General features: G+C 41.4%; 1 protein-coding gene across 1 annotated transcript; it reads right to left on the reverse strand.

Moving 5' to 3' along the window:
* Positions 1–7091: 7091 nt before the first annotated feature.
* Positions 7092–13429, reverse strand: LOC115355917 (terminal nucleotidyltransferase 5A-like). Its single transcript, XM_030046838.1, has 2 exons — positions 12287–13429; positions 7092–11051 (listed from the first exon to the last, which is right to left on the reverse strand). Exons 1-2 carry the CDS (start codon positions 12710–12712, stop codon positions 10236–10238), a joined length of 1242 nt encoding a protein of 413 aa, XP_029902698.1. The 5' UTR covers positions 12713–13429; the 3' UTR covers positions 7092–10235.
* Positions 13430–16116: the final 2687 nt, after the last annotated feature.

Genomic DNA, 16116 nt, shown 5'->3' on the forward strand with positions numbered 1-16116 from the left:
GAGTCTCTCTCTCTCTCTCTCTCTCACACACACACACACACACACACACACACTCGCACACACAACATGTTGTTTCTCACAGTCTTGTCTTGCCTTTGTTTGATTTACTCTGTGACCTCTGACCTCAGCTGGGCTGAGTTGGATGGACTCCTGGCCCTGATGATGCTCCAACTGGTTCAGCTCCAACATAACCACACTGGACCTGTGTGTGTGTGTGTGTGTGTGTGTGTTTGCTTGCACGTGAGTACATGCATGCATTTGCGTATGAATGACATGTTCTTGCCAGTTTTACTGTTGCTCCGGGTCAAACCTGACAACAGAAAAGGTCAGGATGTTTCTATTTGACCAGGAGGAATTTTATACATGTAAGAAAACATGTTGACATTTCTACCATTTTTCATTCAAGTTATTACTTGTTTTTGCAGCTCTCAGAAGATTTACCTGTTATTTTGGCCAGGTCTGATTAAATAGTTGAACCGCAGCCAGTCGTCTCCATGCTCCGCACAGATGAACCAACTCTTCAGTGCCGCTCCCCCTCCTCCTCTGTGTTACAAGCTGCTAATTTTACTTGTGTTGTTATTCTTTTCCTGATATTGTGACGTCCAAATCAATGAAAGACTGCAGCAGCGGTGTGATGTCAGCTCACCTCGTCTTGTGCAAAGACACAGAATAATTAATGCTGACCAAGGGAAATACTACATTTAAATGTGTCATTTAGACCACAGCCAAAAGTCATTTCTGCATTCTGAGGAAAAACAACCCAAGTAAAAAAGAAAAGAAAAGAAAAGTGTGAAAAGACTCACAACACAATCTCGACATTACAGTAATTAATTATTTTTGAAGGGACAGTAAAATTTTATTTAATGTTACTTTTTTGAAGTAATTTCCTCCCCACTGATTATTGCAACATGTTGCAGTTTTCTCCTGTCGTTAATTTGAATAAAACATTGAAGAAAAGTCACGTCTGACAAGTTTTGACCACATCTGGAGGAACTTTATTTATTTATTTATTCGTTTCTTTATTTATTTTTTTGTTTTTTTTTCCATGCCCGGCCTTCAAATTTTGATCATGATAAATACAATAATAGCTGGCATCCACAGTACCACAGTAAACTCCATCTGTTTTTTTTTTGTTTTTTTTTTTTTAAAATAACTGAAAAAACCTGTGAGTGGGGTGAGTCAATCCCAAATTTGCCCTAAGAGCTAATCAACTTTTTTTTTTTTTTTTTTTCCCAGATTTTTCTCAAATTATTTTCTTGATACTAATGGGCTGAGCTGACTTCCTCTGCCAGAAAAATTCCTGCAACAAGTGAAACTGCATTGGAAACAAGTGTGATTATCTCATCCCACTGGCAGATTTTTTCCACTTGTGTTAACAAAAACATGATTTTAAACTGGATGTGAGCCTAAATGATTGGTTGAGATTTTCAGTAAATACCTTTTATTACAGAAGAGGATAGGAAAGAAGGTGGAGAAAACCCTTCACTGCCAGGAAACTATGGAAACATACATTCAACAAAATTGGCCATCAAAATTCAAATTTTCTGTCACAGATCATACAGTAAGTGGTATCAGTGGCCAAACTATGACTTTTATGCTTATTGTATTTTTCATTTGTGTGTTTATGTGCATTTATGTGTGTCTCTGTGTGTGAGGATATGAGTAGCAGGCACTTGTATCTGTCTGTAGCCTATTTCTAATGCTAATAATGACATTGGATAAAGCTTTCACTGATTCTCTGGTGATAGATTTAATTTCAACATGACTAATAATTATGACAATAAACCTATCATCATTTAAACAAATGAATCACTCTGGGATTTTTTTTCTCTTTGTAGGTTTTTAAATGTTTTTTTTTTTTTTTTTTTTTTTTTTTTTTTTTTTTTCCCCATTGCCATAGCTGTGGTATTTTCGGTTCTTTATTTTTTTTTTTTTTTACAGAATTCTCATCGTGGACAGCCTGTTCATGCCCCTGAGTTTTTTTTACAGAGAAATGGAATCCCCGCTGTTTTCTTCCTAAATCCATAAATCAGAACATCTTGTGGTCCAGCATCGTGACATAGTCCACAAAACCCAGAGCCGCTCATGTCAAACTTTGATGCAGTGGTGGCACAGTGTGATGAAAGCGTGACAGTGTAGCACAGCGTGAGACTTCGGAAGACTTCATCCCCCCCAGAAAAATACAAAAGAGGGGGGGGGGTCAGTCTGGTAAATGTTTGACATCCCCAACGAGAGACAAATTCAAACCGGATCTCCCTTGTAATTTAATTCTTCTTGTTGTGTTCTGTTTTGTTGCCATTTAAATTTTACAATCCAGTTCGTCGTCCTCATTTTGTGTTTGCTCTGTTTTTGATTTCTGATGTGAGATGCTTTATTCCTAGAAGCAACGTAAGTCATTTTTTCACTCGTGACAGGTTTTCTATTTTGAAAAATTACAGCAACAACTTGATATCACACCCAGTCTGCAAAGAAGATATTCCACCACATTGCATGGAGTGGTCGATGACAAACATGTCAAATGGCTTGAAGCACACATAAACTGCTTCAAGCATACAAGCACTGGGCTCTCCTTCAGTGTTTTTCAAGTTCAGGACAGTCAGTGCCAGTATAAACATCTTTGAGGGCTCATCGCTTCACTGTTTGGTGCTGGGACAGACTCACCGCTGCAGTCTGGGCCCTGAAATCATGAATTATGAAAGTATAAATGATCACTGCTCTTCATTTTTCAAAGTAATTATGGTTGTTTCACTGACCGAGGCCCATTAAATCCAATTCATTAATTACTTTATTATGCAGGCAGGAGGCAGAGGACGTGGGTAGGCTATCAAAATCATTCAAATCCTCATCGGATTCATAAAATGACTGGGAAACTCCCAATTCCCATTTTGGAAAAAAAGTAGCTGCATTCATGTGCTTTGGAACTCATATGCAGGGAGGTTGTAGAGGAGGCTGTAAAGTTTTGTCAGAGCAGGGAGAAGCTTTCCCAGCCCAGCCCTGTCTCCGAGAAATTTTGTTCTCACACAACTAAACCTCATTTTCACATTACATTACAAGGGGAAGGTATTTTGTCATGGATTTGTTTGGAGTCACTTAGTCTGAAGTCCATGCTTGGAGGCAAACGTGTTTTGCAAACGTTACGCACGTTATGTTCCGTTATGTTTCCGTAACCGTAACATGGTTTTGAAACCTAAACCCAACCATTCCCTGGCCTAAACCAAGTGGTTTTGGTTGCTAAAGGTAGTGAAACTTGCTAAAATGCCATACAACATGATAAACGAAATATGTTGATTAGAAACATATTTTGATACATCAGAAACAATGTTAAAAATGTTAAAGTATGTTTTTGAATATCATCATTCTGAGTGCAACCCATTTTCATGAGCCATTAATAAACTGGATGATGCACCATTTGTCAGAGTGCAGTGATTTTTTTCCATGTTCTCATCCAAACCAAACACAACACAAATGAATTTCACTAATGCATTCCTCCTCTGTGGATGAAGATGCTAAGCAGTGAAATGACCAGCAGACATTTTGGTCTCCATGGCACATGCTTGAGAACCAGAGGCAGCTGTCGGCTACAATCAGTAATCATCTCATGGACATATTTTCATAGTATGATACATAATAGCTATGGCATCATTCACTGAATCTAATTACCACATACCTGTCTATAATTTGGCTGTGCTAGCTGCTAAGTTATGTCAATGAGATATTACAAACTGATAAGCACACGTGCTCTCAGATACATAAATACAGTCAAATGCACAGCTAACTAGAAAGGTTTGTCCTGACATTGGCTTGCCTTAGCTTGGTGGGTACAAGTGTGAGTAAGAGTAATTTTGGTCAGCAATTTAGCAGAGCCTTGATAATTAATCTAATATTTACATACCAATACCAGTACCAATCTAGCACACCCACAAGCTAGACACTTCTAGTTATAACAATAAAAAAACACCATTATGTAATGGCTATATTTTTAATAATATGAGATACAGAATTAAGAATCTGAGATGTGTAGTTGAGACTTTTAACCCAGTGGGACCAAAAGATGATCCATCTGTCCATCCTTTCAATATTTAACTCTAAAGAAGCCTATCCTGAAATCTATCGGGTGGATAGCCATAAAATTTGGTGAGCACAACCATGCTCCTTGAAGGATGAACCCTGTAAACGCTGATGACCTAAATAACCATTCCTCTAGCACCACCATCATGCCAAAATGTCACGTTTGCACACAGGATATTGTGAAACATAATCAGTAGATTTGCATAATATTTGGTGAGTGCAGTCACGCTCCCCAAAGGAAGATTCCTCTTGATGTTATTGGTCTTATGGCCTCTAGTGCCGCCCTCAGGTCAAGCATTTCACTTGTGCACAACATATTTGCTACATAATTTGCTGAGCATACTCATGCTTCCCAGGCAGTGAATGCTTTCAGTGTTGATTTTATCATTACCTTTCCTCTTGTGGCTTAGGCCCAAATGTCAAATTTGATATCTCACAATCTATTCTGCAGATTACCATGAAATGTGGTAGGCACCTCTGTGCCTCCCTGAGAACAAACCCTGTCAACTTTGGTGACCTCGTGACCTTTCCTTTAACACCACCGGCAAGTCAAAATGGCAGATTTGCACCCAAGATATTACTAAATCTAATTAGCACATGGATATGATATTTAGTGAGTGTGTTCGTCCTTGACCTTTCCTCTAGCTCCATCCTTAAGCCAAATAAAACCTGATACCATTCCATTAAATCTGAAATGGACATTCATGCTACCTTAAGGATGAACCCTATCAACTCTGGTGACAAACCCCATTCTCCCACTACTTGAACACACCCAACATGCACCTGAGGGTCAGCTGCTCCATGTTATTCATTTATTTGTTTATTTATTTATTTATTTATTTTTCTATCTTTTTCACAGCATATATTAACAGACCATCTGCATCAACAAACATAACCAATAATGAAAGCAGACTAATCTAACCCATTTAATCTGACCCAACAGGCAGATAAAGTGGTAATCTGTGAGAATCCTGGTTTTCCCCCATTTGGCAATATATTTGGTAATAAGCAATAATTGCTTTGATGTTTTGTACTGTAGGTACTGGCTTCTAAACTGTAAAGCTAACATAACAAATACTGTTAAAAAAAAATAATAATAAAAAAAATAAAGACCCTCAATATTGACTGCAGCTTCTAATATTTCATTTGCCTTCTTCTGTTTATTCTAAAGAAAGTGCTGTAATTGTTTCTGTAAATGTAAAATGCAACACTTCCTGTGCAACAGAGAACTTTGCCCAGGAAAGAGGAACATGCTCATGTTTCGCAAATACGTATGCTTTCATGTACTAGTTATTGGATCACTGTTGTCTGGTATCAGTTGGCAATACAGACCAGCAATGATCATTTTTTGGAGTAGTTTTTAGATTTAAAATAACCCTGTGTTTTGTGTGTGTGTGTGTGTGTGTGTGTGTGTGTGTGTGTGTGTGTGTGTGTGTGTGTGTGTGTGTGTGTGTGTGTGTATGTGTGTGTGTCTGTGTGTGTGTGTGTGTGTGTGTGTGTGTGTGTGTGTGTGTGTGTGTTTTGTTTTTTTAAAAATTTGGGAATCAAATTTTACCTTGACCATCAATTCATAACCACATATGGGCGATTTCTCCTTGTCTAGGTTGCTCTTGGTCTGGCGCCCTTTCGCAACACTGCATGACACACTTTTGGGTCTCAAGCAACCAGCTGAGAAACTCTACTTCAGTAACACACTTCCTGAGCTACCTGTGCTCCTGGCTCAGCTGTTCTTTCAGTTGTGCAACATCTTAAATGCCTCAATCCCTTGTTCTCAGTTCCCTTTAAGCTCTCAATAAGGAAGTGGATTGAATTTTTGTCCCTTCCAGTGAGAAGAGAGGACAGAGTGACCTAAATGACAGTGGGAGATGGGGGAGGTATGTGTTACAGTACAATAGCCAGTAAATCCTTTGCAGGAACCACACTAGAGCACTGAGCACATGCTTATGAAGGGAAGCTAATCAGCTTTCTGCAGACGGGCTAATGTCCTTACAGTGGCTGAGAGGGGGGGCCTATATTTAGCGTCCACTCTCTCCCTCTTAACAGGGGATAACATTGGCCCGGTTTTCTTCTCCACATCTCCTATCTCTCTCCCACCCCCAACTGATTACCATCCAGTGCTTAAGTTCTGAAACCAAGCAGTGAGAGAGGGAAATAAGTGTGGATGAGAAATAGATAGGTCTGAAGCTGTATAAGTATCAGTGGTTCAAAGTATTGCAGTATTCAAGTGGCACAGGGAAACAGGGGCCAACCACCATGGCAAACAACGTGTTCACATAAAGTTGTGTGAAAGTTGAGGAAATTAGCGGAAAGTCGGGGAGAAGAAGGATGAAAGAAAGACAAAATAGATATAGAGGAGAACGAGGGCAAAGACAGCACAAGAGAAAGTGAGGTGAAGATCAGTGTCAGCAGGGAAAGTGACATCTGGAGGCTCGGGCCTCGAGGCATTATAATAATCCAGACCTGGAGCCACTCTATTCAAGAAGTTACCATGTGTCCCTGGATAACAAGGCTCTGCTGGTAGTCAGGTACGCCACACTGCTGTACCTGCTATTTCAAGTACCCTCGCAGCTGGCGAGGTCTGACATACACCGGGATCACTGCCACTGACACTTGATGACACTTGATGGTGACGTCTCTCAGAGAGGAAATCCATCACGTTCATCTGTCACTTGCTGGCAGCACCAGCATTCCCGCTTGGATTTTGTGGGTACTTTAGGACATTCACCTGTTGAAGCCAAATTCAGACTTTTGCCCTCCCACTTTGGTCGTGCACCAAATCATGGATCTAAATGCCACAGCTTTTACCCTTCACCTCACCAACTTTTAATGACTGTGAAAGTTCCGAGAACAATGTTAATTGAGTTAACTGCAAATACTGTAGCGGGGTGTGTGTGCATGGGTGCGTGCGTGCATGTGTGTGTGATGCTGCAAGTAATGAGACACTTTTAATCTGGTGTTTTTCTTTCCAACCACAGTGTCATACAGAAAGATTGACTTGAACAAGAGTTTTCTTTTTTAATTATCATTTTTAATTATCAAGTCAGTCATCTTAAAGGACCATACCGGTGTTTTTGCCTATTTTAGTCCACTGACTGCACTGCATGCATACTTCACATTACCACAGACCATTTTGCAGAGCATACCATATTTCTGACATTTTTGAAAAATTTCACATCTAAATCAAAAGTTCAGCGTTGTTCAGTGTAATTGAAGCGGCCAGACTGAATTTGAAAGAAAGGAATGGTGCATTCATGTTCTATTTGTTCAACTGGAAAAAACAAATTTTCTACTTGGTGGTTAGCCAGACCAACTATTATAAGTTTTGTAAAGTAAGAAAAAGCCAAATTCACATCACCCTTTTCACAATATCTCCATTTGCTTATTGTTTGGGCTCTGGGTTTGATTGTCTGATAAAATAGCACATGAATGTGTCACTGTTTTGTAGCCGACTTTGAAATAAGGGACGTCAGACCTTTTTCCACGAACATGTGAACACATCAGAGGACGTGTAGACTTTTCACCTCAGTGTAGCAGTTTAACTAAATTTCAACACTACTAACTCAACAACAACACACAAAGTAACTTTGACAAAAATATCCCTGGGCAGGATATGAATGGCTGCCTGGAAGGTAAGACAAACATATTCAAACATCTTAAAAAAAACATGTGGTATGCTTTGCAAAACATTCAGTAGAATTTAAAGTAACCGTGAGTCACAGTAAATGGGCTAAAATATGTAATAACACTTTTTGCACATCATTATTTCCATGTCAAAATTGGATGGTAATTAAAAACATGCAGAACAGTGTAACAATCTCTTTTGTGCAACAGAAAACAATCTGAGACAACACTTAAAGTGAACCAAATATGTTGCTTGAGCGTCACAACGAACACAAGTTTAACTGCATTTGAACACTGCTGCCAGGTTCGCCAGCACTGCCCTTTTTGAGCCAAAATAATATACAAACTCATACACACCACAAAAATACTCTTAGACTCAACAACTCGGCCTATATAAATCTGACTATCACACCAGTCAAACACAGACCGTACAAAAATAGAGATTGATAGAAAAATAGGAGATCTGACAACAGGTTTCAGAGAACATGCCGAGCCTCTTGCACTTGTACAGCAAGTTTCAAGATGAAAAAAAAAAGAATAAAGCTCTTTGCCAACTTGTCGTATTGCCACTTCAATGTCATTGTGATTGTCTTCGTTGGTATTCTCCGTTAGCTCTGTGATCACTTTGTTGGTGCCTTTGCATTGTTAAAATAGCCAAATTGAAACAGGTGTCAGCTGCTCACAGCTTAATTGCTCTCATCTCAATCTTAACGTTCATTTCCTTGAAAAGAAATTAATTAGAGATAACAGTCTTTTTGCGTTTTTTGCGCTACATGCTTTTTTTTTTTTTTTTTTTGAGAACATTATTCAGACTCCTTGTGGCTCTACCACTTGTTTTCCATTTAATTCCAGTCCTATTAGGAGCTGCTGCTTTACTGTGACATCCCTGTATGCACAATCCAACCTCCACCCCTCTTGCAAACAGAGTTTGTCATATCACTGTGTGGCCTGGAGATATGTGCAGGCGGCACAACCGGGATGCATGACGGATTTCGCAAGTCTGACTCACTCACCCTCCTCCTGTCCTCTCTCTCTCCCTCCCTCCCTCTCTCTCTCTTTCTCTCTCTCTCCTTTCATCCAGTAACAAAATCATAATACCCTCTCTTACCTCTACTGTATCTTTTATTCATATCAACCATTTTGAACCTTATGACCCCTTCCAGCCTCTCTGAGGATGATGAGATGGTGCTGTTTCGCTCTGTGATAGATGACTTTTTGGTTACGCAGCTCTGCATCAGTCCACATTATTGTCTCTGTTTCTCACTCTCCTCTTGCCAAAATCTCTCTGTCTCTGTTTTCACCCATTTAAACATCACAATTCCCCTGCTTCTACCTTCTCCTTTATTCGCATGATCAATTTTAACCCTGACACCACCTCCACCCTCTCTCTAAAGATGATGAAATTGTGCTGTTACTTCTGCTGACAAATAACTTTTTGGTTATCAGGCTGTGAATTGACTCTGACAGAGGTGCAGATAAGAGCAGTCTCTCGATCTGAACTATGCCAGTTAAAGAGATGTTTCTCAGTCTCTGGTCACTCTCTGCTCCACAATACATTCATTATCACCTCGGACATATAGTCAATTAGCCCACACACGGACATCTTTAACAGGTCTATGGTCCTCTAGAATGAATAATCACACAAAAAAAAATCTCTTCCCTTTAGGCTTTTTTCTAGGCACTTTAAAGAAAAAGTATTCCTGTACAGAAATAAAGCATGCATTGTTTTGTTGTTTCGGTATGTATTCTTCATTAGTCAAATAAACTTGGGCATCTACTGTAAGTAGGTCTTTAGACTTGTAAACAGTGTCCAGTTCCTCATTTTTGCATTGTCTGAAAAAAAAAAGAGTCTCACTTCTCGTTTTTGCTGTTGCGCATGAAAAGGTCAGAAGATCAGCTTTATCTGACAAAGGATCAATAATCTTGCTTTGTCCTATGATCCTTCCTTTACTGTATGTGCATGTATGGATGCGTGTGTGTGAATAAATCTTCATCCTTTTGAGTGTCCAGTACCAGTCATGTCTCAGTTCACAGCGGATTCCAACGCAGTTTGATGTCTAGCCTGCTCGTCACTCTCAGGCTTGCCTCACTTGTCCAGGTTGTTGTTTACTGGATCACATCAATCTTGGCATTCATGAAAGGACACTAAAGCTGACCTAGGAATATCCTCTCAGATTCAGCCTCTCTCACTGGAGCCTCTCCCTCTGACCTCGTCCCCTCCTCCTGTGGCACTCTACACCGGAGAAAAGCCTTTCTCCGGCTTTCTGCCTCCATCCAAGTTCCCTGTCCTAATTTCCCTTCCTTCCTTTATTCTCTTATTTTTTCCATCATGTATTCTTCACATTTTCTTTTTTTTGCGTTTTCGGTGCCTATTTTCTTCAACTTTCCATCTCAAGGGAGAGGAAAAAGAAAGAAGATCACCACTCCTCATCACTGACCTTTTTGAGGATGAGAATTCCACAAGTTACACAAAAGTGTAACCGGAGCAAAAAAAAAAAATAACATCGAGTGAGAGTAGGAGCGCACCAATCAGCACAAGTACACGTTTAGTTACAGGGCAACCAAGTCGCATACATGGGGTAGTGCGGGGGAGGGTGGTACTGGTGAGGAGGTGAGGGAGGACAGGAGTAGATGGGCTGAACCTGCGCCACGTAGTAGTTGCTGAAGTTGCCATCAGAGACATAAGGGGCGGGCTGGTAGAAGCAGGTGACGTTGGCAGCATTGGGAATGGCGTTCTGCTCAGCCAGGACCCGCAATGCCAGTGAAGAGATGAGGCTCAGCGTCTGACGCCTCTCATGGCCCATCAGGCACACGGTGCTTTCCTGAACAACATTGTACAGCGTGGCCAGATAGTCATACTTCCTGTCCTCCAGGTCCACAAAGTGATTTTGCAGATAGGACTCCAGCTTCCTCCGCTGCTCGCCCACCTCAGGAAAGTCTATGAAGAAGCGCGAGCACATGTAGCGCTGCAGCAGCTTCATCTCTGTGTCGGAAGCGGCACGGAAACCCCGCACCAGCAGGTGGCAGTATTTCAGCAAGCCCCCGCCTCGGATCTCCTCGGGGGTCCTTGTGCAGATCAGGCGCTTGCGTAGGTGGTCGAGGGCGGCGGGGAAATCGCCATAGACGCTCTCGCCAAGGATGGTGGGGTGGAAGGTGGCGGCCATTGGGTGCTCGGAGCACTCATAGAAGAGTAGAAGGGAGTCCAGGCGGATCTGGAAGGAGTCCACGCTGAACTCAAACTGTCGTCGAAGAGAGTCCACAAACTTGAGCTCCACGTTTTTGCCACGGTTGTTGGAGAGCGAGATGAGGCTCCAGCGGTCGGAGTCATTGCACACCTTCACCATCTTCTGCACATAGGCCTCCTAGAAACAAGAGCATAAATGAAAAATTAGGTGTTGTAACCAGTGGAGAAATCTATATAGGAAATGTGCATTGTTGTATGAATGCTGGATTGAATTCAGTTCTAACTCAGTGAGTCCAGCCCTGGTCAATAGAGTTGTAACAGGCCTCCAAGCAACAAGATGAATATTAAACCCATATCCACTACACAAATATTGTATTCTAATGGCTTTAATGGATCTCATAAGACATTAATATTAGATGCATTATGTCACTTTTGGTATAAAAGGCACTGTGGTTTAATGAGTAAACAGGGCAAGGAAAGTACTGTCAGTCTTCCAGTGACATTTTTCCCCCTTCTCAAGCACCTAGTGACATTTTTGAGACAAAAATCTGTAATTTATTTATTTATTTATTTATTTATTTATTTATTTATTTATTTATTTTTACCACACTCAGGCCTACTGCTTTTTCAGTGTCTCTTTACTCTTCCTCCTCCTCTTCCTCTTCCTCCTTCTTTTAGCCACACAGTGTTAGCTAGTTCCCAAATGAGTGCATCAATACGTAGTTCTGTTCTGTTCTGTTTGTTTGTTTGTTTGTTTGTTTGTTTGTTTGTTGTTATTTATTTTTTTTATTCCTTAAATGAACACACCTGCCTTTCACACTTCCTATCAGACATGGTATGTCCAAGGATTAGTTTTCAGCAAAACTGTCTGACATGTCTTAAATACAGTGTTAACATTTGCTTTGGTTTGTGCGCATCTTGGAAATTGCAAATACAAGATAAAATCTTCATGTTCTCTTTTATTGAGCTGTTTTGTTTAGCACATCAGCTGGTAGGTCATCAGTCGCCCAGGTAGTCGTCGGTACCCAGGTAACTGTCGGCCGACTGATTAATGTGGATCCGACTCCAATTGGATTAGCCAGAATCCTCTTTGTGTTGGAAACCTACGATTTTACTATCTGTAGCCCTATCACTATGCGGCTTTGACGCATTCAGGGCAGATTTCTACCTTGCTGTCCCCTTTTCATTAAATTTACCAAAGCGCATGTGTGTGGGCATTGAAAAAATATGCAAAACTGCCTTTTGCATTTTGTTAAATCATGCGCAGCGTGCATAAGCAGCAATGTGGAAGTAAAGTTATGCACGCACAGATCTTTCGGCAAATTGAGATTTAGTGACAAAAAGGTGCTCTAGGGACACTTTATATAAACCATGATAATATACAAATGATCCTTAATTATAAGGCAACAATACCTTTAAGGTCACCGGTGTAATCTTCTCTTTATTCACTCCCTCCGGCAAGAAGTCCAGCAGAGAGTCCAGAACTATATCTTTCACCATCTGAAACTCAATCTCTCCTTTCAGCTCGGCGCAGAATATTAAATCCAGATCTTTCCATCCCAGTCCGCTGTCTTCATGGAGAACATGGCTGGCCGCAGAGCCGTTCAGCCGCACCTCCCGGACGTGTATCCGCTTTTCCTCCATGCGGCATCGGACCACTTTGACGATGTCCCGGGGCTTTACCTCCAGAGTGGGGAAGCTCCACCGGCCGTGGATGGGGATGGAACCGGTGAGGATGGCGTCCAGCCGCTGCACTTGCTCCCAGTTGAGCACACTGAGGTTGATGCTCTCTCCGTCCGCGCAGCTGTCCGCCGGAGCCGACTCACTCTTCTCGTCCATCTTTAGAGGAGGTAGACAGGAGAATGTAAACGACAAAAGTTTCCCCTAACTCCCCTTGGAGTAGTGGCGGTTGCTGGCTGTACCCCTCTGTGAAAGCGGCGCTTTAGAGTTTCTCTTTCTCATAACAGTACGATGCTAGGCGACGAGCATCTCTACGCATGAAGGGAAGAACTGGTTGGGCGGTGTAATGGTTGTCCTACTTCTTACATAAAGTCTGGCAGTCCAGACTAATTCAATTCGCCAGTTGTCCAGCCGTAAGGCTCAGTCACTGTCCCGCATCTGCTGGCCCGCCGTGCGCTCCGCTGCGGCCGTGTTGCCAAACCGTGAAATGCAGGCATCAATTACATTTAGTTTAGAGAAAAACGTCCTCTGCGTTGCCAGCTTTTCCGCGCATTCCAGCCAGTCGCCGACCCATCCATCACAATCCAAACGGTTTCATCCACCACAAGCTTCTTTTTTTTTCGTTCAGTCCTCTGTCTTTCACTTTTACGCACAGACGGCTGCTCGTCCTTTCAGCACAATTGCAACTTTACGCATCGTTTTAACTCCTGTTACACTTTTCCACTGAACACCTACATTCACCATTTGTGGAGAGTGGTGTATGACAGCTTGTTATCGCTTACATTTTGGCCGTTTTTTCGCTCGCTGGTTCTGCGTAATGCCACAGACGTCCCGCTCCACAGCTGCAAGAGAAGTTCTGAAGAGTGTGCCTCCCGTTAGAGGAGCGGCGGGGCGGGCCGCTTTGATTGATAACCCCACCTACTAATAGCTGTAGCAGCTTCCTATTGTGCATCCTCAATAGAATTATCTTGGGAACTGGCCTAAACACCGATCTAATTTCAGTTTTACCACTGCGACGGGAAGGAACTGTGTCTGTAGTTTTCACTGGCCTAAAATCTTTTTTTTTTTTTTTTTTTTTTTTTTTTTTTTTGTGGCTTTACTTTCATGTTCCTCATGACTGCACATAAAAGCTTTCATGTCATGTTTCACATAAATCACATACACTAAATCTAGCCTAATGAGGCGTAATTGTGTGCATTCAGTTCACTGTGACACTACAGTGCTTGCCTAGTAAGGCCAATTTTTGAAAATGTGGTGAAGTTGCCAAAATCGCACCTTTAATATGTAGCAGCGTAAAGACTGAACCTCCGCAGGTGAGGCTGGGGAAGATGACATACAGTACATATTACGCCCTCTAGGGGTGTTTTCTCTTGAGCTCATCAGTTTTTCAATCTTTTTTTTTTTTTTTTTTTTTTTTTTTTTTCCAGGGATGGCACAATCATTTTTTACATTTTGAATGGTAATTTTGTCTTACTGTTTAAAATTAGGTTTAGGCATAAGTTGGTTATAGCTAAGATTTGGGAAAGGCTGTAGAGAATAATTGCAATTCAGTTTGATCATGCTTTCTTCATCCTACGAAAAAGCACTGCCTGCTGTGTGCCAATCAGCTATTCCATTCTTACAGATAACTTTAAAAGCTTGCAAAGTAACCCAACTAGATGTGCACAACACCTGTGTTAAATCCACATTGCATTGTGTGTAAAGCTTGGTTTGTGCTGATTTTGTGACATTGTGATATTTGTGATGTAAAAAAAAAAAAAAAAAAAAAAAAATGTGAGCCTTTCCAAATGTAGGGTATAGGCCATAGTCTCAGGTCAGCTTAGTTGTCATGGAGAATCTATCAGAGTAGAGCTTCGCAGGCATATCTGCGTCACTGCAGACGAGCCCATAAACCAGCTTACTGCAGATTACCCTGTATGTGCAATGACACACACACCCACTCACACTCAAACTCACACACACACTCACACACTCACACACTCACACACACACACACACACACACACACACACACACACACACACACACACACACACACAAGGGTGTGCATGGATGCACACATGCATGCACACTCACACTTCTTTTAAAGATAAATGAGCCCTTATAGCTTCTTAAAATTCTGGATAAAGTCAATAGATAGCTCTAAGCACATGGCTGATAGCTATTATCTCTCTTTTTGTGGTTTCAGTGCTACATTTTGAAACTGCATGCTCTGTGCAAGCTGAGATCATAAACATTCACACTCTCAAAGAAGGTGATGGGTAAAAGGACTAAGAGAGGGGGGTTACTATAATGCTACAGCTATAAGGGTAACATGCATTTTTCAGGTAAAGAACAGGTTTTAAATGCTTTTTTTTAATGACCCACATCCTATAAGATACATTGTGACGATTTTACTGAAGTAGCTGCACGTGTGATAGCACTCATACTTATTCAAATGACCAAGATGTCAGTGGTGCCCATGAACAAAGTCTCTTTTGAAAGAGTTTTTGCTGAAGAAATGCAGAAGTGACGAGCTTGGCTCTCTTGCTTGTCAAACACACCGTTCATTTGGGATGATTTTGAATCACGTGAAGGAAATGTTGGTTTAGCCTACCTTATGGTCACAAAAGTGGAGATCACTTGAACATTCTTGATGGGGCTTTTTCACTTTTGACAGTGTTCTGACTTGTGCTGAAATCTGTTGATTGACATCATCTGTATTCTGCATGACTACATTTCTCAAATGTTGCTGCTGCTAAAGGCAACACTTGGCATAATTTCATTGTTTAATTGTTTAATTTCAATGTTATTGTCACTGGCTGAAGAAAGGTCTGAGTTACTGCCATTGATATGTATGACTAGTCAGATGTTGAAGGTTACATATTCTTTCAGTGGCTAAATGTTGCAGTCATCTTAGTTTGTGCCACTGATGGAGACACTTCCACCCAGCCTCTGAGGGGTTAGGTTTAGGCATTAGTTGGTTATGACTAAGATTAGGGAAAGCCACAAACGGTTTGACCCTGCAGCAGGTCTGGCTGATGCTTTATTCTACATACTGTAATTGTCTTTATGTCTGATGACAATATACTGTATTCCTATAACATATTGGGGTCAAGCATTTTACATTATGCACAAGGCATGGAGAAGCAACACGGAACACTTCAGCATTAATGCAAATGCTGGCAGAGCAGAGTTACAGATGAAACTGTACAGGATGTTGTCTGCAAATTGCATTAACATCTCAGTATCATGACATCGATATCACAAAATCACATTTACAATAAAGGGCTCTGTGGGAGAACATGAAACAGCACGTCTGTCACGTCCATCATCTCTTCACCCATTCACCAAAAGGTTCAATGTCAGGCTTACGGCTAAAGACCCTCTCCATGAAGCTGCTACTTACCTGACCTCTGACTTGTCAAGTGGATGACACTGGCTTGGTTTCTAGCGTCTTGACGACATCAGGGGATTGGCAAGGGGATTTCAAAGTAACAGACCCCTGATGGGCCACCGAACCCTCAGAGGCGCCACACATGGAAGCAACATGTGTGCACACTACTGCATGTGACTTTGTGTGT

Source organism: Myripristis murdjan, chromosome 24 (genome assembly GCF_902150065.1).
Source record: "Myripristis murdjan chromosome 24, fMyrMur1.1, whole genome shotgun sequence".
NCBI classification, from domain to species: domain Eukaryota; kingdom Metazoa; phylum Chordata; class Actinopteri; order Holocentriformes; family Holocentridae; genus Myripristis; species Myripristis murdjan.